We start from the raw sequence: 10,075 nt of genomic DNA on the forward strand, positions 1-10,075 counted from the left end.
AAATCACTAAGACATTGATGAGCATTAGCAAGTTCATGTTCAAGTTGTTCACTTTTTTCTTGCTCGTTAAGAAATAAGTCATTACGTTTTCTAAAGCAAGCAAGAACATCTTGGAACCTATTATAAGTGTTATTTTTAGCTCTATGAAGAGTTTTCCCAATCTCATAGAGATTTTGAGTCAATTCACCATCATCATCCTCATTACAACTATCATCATTATCACTAAGAGAAGATGATACCTCGTCATTACCTCTTGCCATTAGGCACATGTGAACAAAGGGGGTTGATGATGATTCTTTTGGAGAAGAGGGTTCTTCATCAATCAAGCATGCCTCAACTTTCTTGATTTCCTCTACATGTTTAGTCATAGAACAACTAGAGGAAACCAAAGCATTTCTATCATGGCAACATGGGAGATCAAGCATATCATCACAAGATATTTCTTCACTCACCATGTCATTACCTTGTGGCATGCCACATGTTAGTGAAGTGGAAGATATTGAAGTGTCCAAGTAATTGGAGGTGGAAGCAATAGAGAGTCCTTCATGATTTAAAAATATGGAGAACTCCTCCATTAACTCCCCGAAAAGAATATTGTCTTCATCAAGATTGGACCCACCATATATATCTTTAAGTTTGGTCCAAGCCTCATGAGCCGACTTGCAAGTTGAGATTTCCTTAAACACTTCGAAGGATATAGCTTGGTGAATGGCACTCAAAACTTGACTATCAAGATGCATATCCTCAAGTGATGGAGATTGTCCATACTTTAGATTTGAATCCCCTATAACAACAATCCGCAAAGCATTTGGACCCATGGCCCGAAAGTGACAAAGCATGCGTAATCTCCACATAATGTAATTTGTGCCATTAAAACAAAATGTGCCATCGTGCACTAGTTCACTAGTCGACATCGTTACTCTCTAGGCGGTGAAGCCTAATAAGGAGAGACCGGGCTCTGATACCAATTGAAAGGACCACAATGTCGCCTAGAGCGGGGTGAATAGGCGTTTTAAAATCATTTATGGATTTCGCTATATCCTAATGCGGAAATAAACTAAGCGGATACTTTTCAAGCACAAATCCTAAATATACTAGGCTCACTAAGTGCACCAACAACTTAGCATAAACAAGATGAGAATAACGAGGATATGAGTAAGCACAAATAAGTCACACAAACTTACTCAATGTATATCACGAGATATGGAAATGAATAATACACACAACCACCAGCAAGCAATACAAGCTTACATAAATTGTATCACAATATATGGAATTGAATGATACAAGCAAACTCAAGTAAGTTACACAAATTTACTTGAGCAATATCACAATATATGGAAGTGTATGACACAAGTTAGTAATTCACACTAATCACAAAGTATATCAATAGTAGCAAGTATGAATTGTGGAATATGAAGTGTAGGCCTAAATAATCTCTACAAGGAAATGGCCAACGCAATATAATGAACCACCACAATATAATGAGGACAACAAGATATAGTGAATGCACGGTCAAATGACCAAACTAAACCACAAGTAAGGAGTTAGGGTTAGGGATAACCAAAGTCACGGAGACGAGGATGTATCCCGATGTTCACTTCCTTGGAGGGAAGCTAGTCACCGTTAGAGAGGTGGATGTTACCACGAAGGCACACCAACGCCACGAAGGCTCACCCTATTCTCCTTGAGATATCACCACAAAGGTGATTCCCAACCACTAGTGGTAGCCTTGAGGCGGCCTACAAACCTTCACAAACTTTCCAGGGGACAAATCACAAGTTGATTCCTCACCGGAGCACTCCTAGCGCCTAGGAGTCTCCAACCTCCAAGAGTAACAAGATAAAGGCAGAAATGCTCAAGACTTGCTCAAATCACAAATTGCTTTGGTAAAAAGAGAGAGAGGAGGAGGAGTGGGTGTATGCTTGGATGAAATCTCTCTCAAGAACTCTCACAAATCTCTTCGGGGTCTAGCATGAGAAGGCTCAAATCCCTCTCTCTCAAATCCCACCAAAAGCAACTAATGATATGGAGGGATGGGAGAGGAGAGGAACAATGGAGGAGGTCAACAAATGAACCCTAGATCCATGGGATAGTTTTCCCCCAAATGGATTGGAGTTTTGAGGCTTGGGGGAGGAGGATAGATCTCAAAAGAATGGGGAAATCTCAGATCCAAAAAGCTCTATCTCGATGGGGAAGAAGCGTAACTTATATAGTGCCCCACCAAATCTGCCCATTACGCACAGAAAAACGCAGCCCGGAACTTTCGGGCAGGCCCGGAACTTCCGGGCCAGCTATTGGACACATATGTGCAAACTTTCTGGTTAGCCAAGAACTTGGCCTGGAATCTGCCCGGAACTTCTGCCCCCCGGAACTTTCGGGAGGCCCGGAACTTCCGGGCTCCCTTTGGACCAGATATGTGCAAACTCTCTGGTTAACCCGGAACTTTCCCGGAACTTCCGGGCTGCCCGGAACTTCCGTCCCCGCAGAAAACAGCCAGCATACCGAAAGTAAAACATGCACAACGTTTTCATACGAACTCCGATTTCGATGATCTTGGGCTCGTTTTGAAGCTATGGAAAAACCCCAGGTCCTCACATAGAGAACCATCCAAGATCAACCAAAATGGAGGATGCCAAATATGCAAAGGTGTTATCCTAGATTTGGGAAACCTATTTGGCTTTGATTTTCTTTGGTATATAGGATAGGAGTGGAATTGTGTAGAGAAGATGTTGACTTGAGCAAATCCATCACGAACCCCTTTGATCCCCTCTTAATAGTGCGGGATCCCTATAAGTCAAGAATCATAAAAGAGCTATACTACATAGCTATCGAGAATCCATTCTTGAGTGTATGTGTTTCTTTGGTGGTCATCATTCCACAACACCAACGTCAAAGGAACTAATACCTTTGACTCGAGCCTTTCACTTGAGCTTGATGTTGATGTTTCTTCTTGGCTCAAGCTGAAGGCAAGACATTGGTGAAGTCTTCAAGTAGCTCCCTCATACACAATGTGGGAAGCTTTGCTTTGCATTCATCTTCACGTGTCCATCACATGATCATCTGCAAGCTTCAAGCATGCAATTCTCCAGACTGCCTATCTTGAACTTGCCCTTGTAAACCATGATCATCATCACTGGATGTCATCCTCTCATGGGCACTTGAAATCTTTCTCTTTATGTAAGTCCATGAGAATCACCTAGCCCACACAGACATAGAAAACACATAGAATGGGTTAGTACACAAAGCACAATTGATAAATTCTAACTGTACCACAATACCTCATGTGGTACATATGATTGGCGCTTGTGTGTTGACAATCTTCGATCTTCATCTTGGTCAACATTTATCTTTGCTCCATGATTAATCTTGATGCACAACTATATGTATATGGCATTCATTCCGAATCCATTCAATCTCCTTCTTGCATCACCCATGGAACAAACCTTCCTATATAATTAACTTGATGCCATAGTTTCTTCATAGGAATTGTCATTCATTATCAAGTCTCAATGCATATAGTTATGTTGATGGATTACATCCATCAATCCATTCAATATTCTTCATGCATTGCAAATGGAACTTTCCTTCAAATGTATATCTCAATGCAAACATTAGTCCATTAGGATTGTCGTTTAATTACCAAAACCATGCATGGGGACTATATGTACTTTCACCAGCGCACGTGAGTGGATCCACCAAAACCCAGCATACAATGCAACTTTTCCTGGCGCCTCGGATTATAAAGCGGTTGTTGGAGCGCTACTTTTGACAACGCGCGGCTTATCTAGCGCAGATGCTCTAAGTGACTACAATCTAGGTGGCATCGGTTTGTAATCATGATGTCCTTCATTAATTTCTTATTGCTTGATTTTATAATTCATACATAGTTGTCCTCTCCAGTCTGCAATATTGAAACAAAGTTTTTTTTTCGAGCTTCTATTGAAACAAAGTTGATGTTGATCGAGTGAGTTTAACTAAATCTCACTTCAGTTGACACCAACATAGGACGTTTTGCCTTTTTTTCTTCTTCTTCATGTTTATCAATTTTTTTCTTAATTTTGCCTTTTATTGTCGCTATTTTTTTTCGCGTCTGATGAGAGATGTGCAACTGCAGTTGCATGGTCAACAGAGGATGTGCAACTGTTGTTGCATGGCCGGCACGTGTGCAGCTGTAGTAGCATGCGATCGACAAGGGATCGTTGTGTGGCTGACGGGCTATACAATTGTAGTTGGACACGAAAAAAAATAGGAATCTAGGAAAAAAACACAAAAAGATGAGCCAAGAAACATATAAAAAACAAAAGAACCAAGAAAAATCGTACGAATCTCCTAAAAATTTACATGGTTATAGCGGCCATTACTTCTTCATCTTGGCGGCGGCGGTCGCCTGTTGGCGATGAGTTCCGCGATGTTGTACGCCATGCCGGAGAGCAACTGGTTAGCATCGTTCTCCTCCGACACGGGATCCTTGTCGGTGTCACTCTCCATCATGGCCAGTTCGCAGAAATCCGGCTGGAACGAGGCGCGCTTGAGCTTTTGCGACGCCACGTCGAGGCGGCCGGCGCTGAGGTCGTCGAGCGCGCCGGCGACGTCCCCTTGCATGAATTGGTACGTGGCGATGCAGTTTTGGAGGGCGTCCACGAGCAGGTTGAGCACGTGCAACGTCGACGAGACGTTGGTGGCGGTGAGCTTGGCGGCGGCGATGGCGAGCCCGCGGGCGTCCCTTGCGGGCGCGGCCGCCGGGTCGGCGGCGAGCGTGCGCACGCAGTAGCGGTAGGGGGTGCCCACGGTGGCGTTGGTGATCGCTACGCACGTCGACTTGATGACGTACGAAGGCCGGGCCGCCGCCGTGGACGCCGCGAGGAGGAAGGTGAGGAGAAGAAGGGGCATGTGCTGCTGCTGCTGCTGGATTGCCGCCATGGCTTGGATCGTTAACTGACTACTTGTGCCGCACCGGGCGAATGTAGCCCCAACATATACAGTACTTGCATGCAGGCATGCATATCCGATCTTAGGAGCAACCAATCTTTGTTTTGTTGGGATTGGGAGGCAGTCCAAGTGACGATGTCTGGATCACCGGACGTCACGGCCATTTCCTACGGCTATTAATTCCAGGGCGTAGAAGCGAGCGAGATGCTGGGTTAATGGAACGGACGGCGGTGATCGCCGGTAGCACGCTCGATCTGCCGTGGGAGGGAGGAGCCGCGCGCTCCTTCATTTCTTTGTTTGTCAGTTTATTTTTTCTTTTTCTTTTTCTATTTTGTTTATTTTCCGAAATACATATATTTCAAACATTACATTAGCCAGTTTTGAAAATGTCCATCGTGAATTTACAGAATGTTCATGAAGTGTCAAATGTTTTTTTACGCAACTTTTAGAAAAGATAGATAACATGAAAAAAAAATGCTTCCTGACATTTTAAAAATGTGGATGTGTTAAAAAAATGTTACATTTCAATATTTTTTTCGAAAAGTGTTAAAAAATATGTGCGTAATAATATTTTTTGTGCCATTAAAAAAACCGTTCGCATGATTTCATGACATTTTTAAAAACCACTTATGTAATGTAAAAAATATATTGGTATATCTAAAATAAATGTTTCATCTTCAAAAAAAAATGTTCACACATAGAATATGTTCTTGACATCAAAAATATTTATACAGTGTAAATAAATGTTCACATAGTTCAAAATGTTTCATACTGTTAATTTTAAATTGTGTATTTGAACTTTCTAGAATTTTTGAGAAAAACAATTAATCTGTACTTGGAGAAATGTTCATCATGTATTTGAGAAATGTTCAACGTGTATTAAAAATGTTAAACGTGTATAAGAAAGATTTATAACGTTTATCGGAAAAGATGACATGTATTGGAAAAAATAGAAAAGAAAACGAATAAAATAAACTGGAAGATAACTGAAAAACCCATCAAAATCGAAACACACACACACACACACACACACACACAAAAAGCAACCACGTGGAATCTTTCGTAACCGGACTGAACTGGTTCATGGAATCTTACCAAAACTACTCCTAGCAGGCACAATACTGGGCTGGCCCTTAACACATGAGTTCATCACATTTGAAAAATTGATTATGTTATGTAAAAACATATTGGTGTAGTTTGAAAGACGTGTTTCGTCTAATTCAAAAAAAAAATGTCACGCATGTGAAGAATATGTTCTTGACATTAAATATATTTTTACAGTGTAAATAAATGTTTACATATTTAAAAAATGATTCATACTATTGAAAACGTGTTAAATGCTTATTTGAATTAGCATTTTTGAGAAAATAATTTAATCTGTACTTCTAAAAATGTTCATCATGTCTTTGGGAAATGTTCGACGTGTATTTCTTTATTACAATGTTTATTGAAAAGTCGACATGTATTGGAAAAAAGAGAAAACAAAAGAACAAAAGAAAATCAAAGAAACTCGAAGGTACCTGAAAAACCCATGAAAACCAACACACACACACACACACACACACACACACACACACAAACACACACACACACACACAGAGCAACCACGCGGAATCTTCCGTAACCAGACCAAGCCGGTTCATAGAATCTTACCAAAATTGCTGGTGGCAGCTACAGTACTGGGCTGACCTACTAACCCCGCCAACCGCCACATGTGACACCGAAGGATCTCTACCTCCATGTTCGACGTGTATTTTTTTATTACAATGTTTATTGAAAAAAATCGACATGTATTGGAAAAAAGAGAAAACAAAAGAACAAAAGAAAATCAAAGAAACTCGAAGGTAACTGAAAAACCCATGAAAACCAACACACACACACACACACAGAGAGAGAGAGCAACCACGCGAAATCTTCCGTAACCAGACCGAGCCGGTTCATAGAATCTTACCAAAATTGCTCGTGGCAGCTACAGTACTGGGCTGACCTACTAACCCCACGAACCGCCATAGGTGACACCAAAGGATCTCTACCTCCAAGCTATATGTTGCCTTGAAATCACTAGTTAACGGTTATCCCTTGCAAAGGTCATTCCCATCTTCTCGCAAGTGGCACATTATATGTGCGTCACTTGTCATAACCTAAGAGTTTTATCTTTCTTTTTTCCGTACATTATCATTTTATCTCTTGAACCACGCGTTCAAATTATGAACCGTTTTCACCATTAGATTTCTCGCGTCGAGATCTTTGAAACTAGATCCTATCTTAATAGGTTTCGAGAGACTTTTATATGAAAAAACCGAAATAAACCAAAGCCAGAGGCATGGTTTTTTCGCTCTCTCACTTTTTTCCCTTTCTGTGCTTCTCGCACAGCCAAATCTGTGCCTCCACGAGAAGCAAGTCTATGCTTCTTGTGGAAGCACATATATTTCCCTTTCCGAGAAGCATAACTGTGCTTTTCGTGGAAGGAAATCTGTGCCTCCATGATATACCTGGCCATAACTTGGGCTGGGCCTAACAAAGCCCACAACAGAAAACCCAGGCCTGGGCCCGGCCCAGCCTTGGGGCCCAGATTTCACGCCCAAGCCCGACCCATCTGTGAAAAGCCCGTCGGGCCTCAGGCCAAGCCCCTTCTCTAAAATGCACATATGTCAAGCCCAAGCCTGGCCTGTCCTGGCATTCAGGTTCAAATCTAAGCCCATGCCCAGCCCGTGGGCAAACCGGATCGGGCCGGGTCAGACTATTTCGGTCAGGTCGGGTTGGGCGGGATTTGCCATGGCCAGATATACTCCACGAGAAGAAAATATGTGCTTCTCGTGGAAGCACAACTGTGCTTCTCGTGAAGTCAAATGTGTGCTTCTCATTGAAGCAAAAAAGAAAACTACGCAAAAAACCATGTTTTTTATCCCTTTCTGCTATGCTTCTCGCGAAGCAAATCTTTGCTTCTCATCGAAGAATTTTTTTTCGCACTAAACAAAATTCGAGACTTTTTTTTTCCAAGAAGGACAACTGTGGTCTCGCAGAAGAAAATCTGTGCCTCCATGAGAGGAAAATCTGTGCTTTTCATGAAAGCAAAGTTTTTTTCCGCGCAAAAGAAAAATCACGCAAATTTTCTTCTTCTCCAAATCCTAGGGAAAACCGGGCAAAAACCAAAAAGCCAAAAACAGAAAAAACCCCATCTAAAACCCAGAAACACGTAAAAAATGAAAAAAATTAAAATTTAGAGGGAGCTCCCAGCACACGACATGTGGTGGCCACTGGATGCACTATTTGGTGTGCTGTAAGGGCACCAAAAGTGACCATTGGAGGTTCCCCGCAAGGGGTAACGTCCAGTTAGGTTAGTTGCTCTCACATTGCCTACTGCGATCTGTAACATAGCGTCGCCCCAAGGAGTGCCCTTAATGGCCGACCCAATCACAAAGTATTATTCCGGTTTTCCTCCTGTTGTCTTTTGGTTTCCGTTTGTTTCTTTGGTTCGTTTTGTCGTTTTTTTACGTTACTTCACTGCTTTTCTTTATTTTTATTTTTCCTTTTCCCTTTTACAAAAAATGTATATTATTTTCAATACACATTGTCCAATTTTCATATATCTGTGGAATTTTATTTATATGCATTGAATATTTTCAAATGGATGATGTACATTTTTTGAAATACATGTTTTAAACATTTTTTGAAATACATGTTACATACATCTTTTGAATGGTAAAAAACATTTTTAAAACTAAACAATTTTTTTTATATTGTATGAACTTTTTTTAAATGTCACAAAACATATCTTATATAGCTAAGAGATTCCTCCTCACTAAGTTATTTATCTGAACATGCAAGTATGCCACCTAATCATACAATTATGAATGAGAATGGGCCCACACAAACATGCAATCATGCTTGGGATAAATCCCACCACAATATTCAACCATGCATGGGAAATTGTTTTCCATTAAATTATTATACATTTATATTCAATAAATATTTTGAAACTCTACACAATCAAATATAATAATCATGTCTTTTTCATTTTTGCGGTCATGTTATCAACCCAATTTTTTACCAACCAATTCTCACTGCAACGCGTGGGGTATTCTCTAGTTTCTGAAATGCATCAACATTATTTAAAAATGTTGCGTGCATTTGTTTCCAAAAGTTGTGTGAACATATTTTATACAATGTGTTAACTTTCTTTAACATTGATGAACATTTTAAGTAAAATTTTTTTTGAAACATACAACATAATTTTATAATATTCGAAATGTGAAGAAAAGTAAAAAAAGGAAAAGAGAAAAAAAGAACCAACCACTACATGGGCCCGCTCACCATATGCTCGCTTGAGGTGTGCTGAGGAGCTATGTTCTAGATCACAACAAGTGATATATTGGGCGTGTTTGGTAGCCCGCATAGAGGCCAACCAGGCCCGGGTGGGAAGCAAATGGGCTGTTTGCTTGCCTACGTTCACTGTTGGGCCTGCATCACACAGATCTTAAAGTAACCCCCAGCCAGGCCGACTAGGAACGTCCAAATCGACATTTTTTTTCCGGAGCCAGGCTCGCGGGATGAACGTGGGCGGCGGCGGCTGCACACAAGGAGTCTGATAACCCACAAGTATAGGGGATCGCAACAGTTTTTGAGGGTAAAGTATTCAACCCAGATTTATTGATTCGACACAAGGGGAGTCAAAGAATACTCTCAAGTATTAGCAGGTGAGTTGTCAATTCAACCACACCTAAAAACTTAATATCTGCAGCAAAGTGTTTAGTAGCAAAGTAATATGATTGTAGTGATAACGGTAACAAAAGGTAATGGTAGTAAAAGCAGTGTTTTTCGTATTTTGTAGTGATGATAGCAATAGCAACGGGAAAGTAAATGAGCGAAGAACAATATAGGGAAAGCTCGTAGACAATGGATCAGTAATGGAGAATTATGCCGGATGCGGTTCATCATGTAACAGTCATAACCTAGGGTGACACAGAACTAGCTCCAGTTCATTGATATAATGTAGGCATGTATTCCGAATATAGTCATACGTGCTTATGGAAAAGAACTTGCATGACATCTTTTGTCCTACCCTCCCGTGGCAGCGGGGTCCTTACGGAAACTAAGGGATATTAAGGCCTCCTTTTAATAGAGAACCGGAACAAATCATTAA

At 41.0% G+C, this 10,075-nt stretch overlaps 1 protein-coding gene across 1 annotated transcript; it reads right to left on the reverse strand.

Moving 5' to 3' along the window:
- Nucleotides 1–4,368: 4,368 nt before the first annotated feature.
- Nucleotides 4,369–4,908, reverse strand: LOC147978363 (uncharacterized). The gene has a single exon (XM_087514724.1). It carries the CDS (start codon nt 4,891–4,893, stop codon nt 4,369–4,371), a length of 525 nt encoding a protein of 174 aa, XP_087370850.1. The 5' UTR covers nt 4,894–4,908.
- Between the last annotated feature and the right edge of the window lie 5,167 nt (nt 4,909–10,075).

Source organism: Triticum urartu, chromosome 3A (assembly GCF_056163025.1).
Source record: "Triticum urartu cultivar PI428250 chromosome 3A, HENAU_Tu73, whole genome shotgun sequence".
NCBI lineage: Eukaryota > Viridiplantae > Streptophyta > Magnoliopsida > Poales > Poaceae > Triticum > Triticum urartu.

Bases quoted from the DNA above. Each gene is read 5' to 3' on its own strand.
- LOC147978363 (XM_087514724.1), bottom strand. From the start codon at position 4,893: ATGCCCCTTCTTCTCCTCACCTTCCTCCTCGCGGCGTCCACGGCGGCG.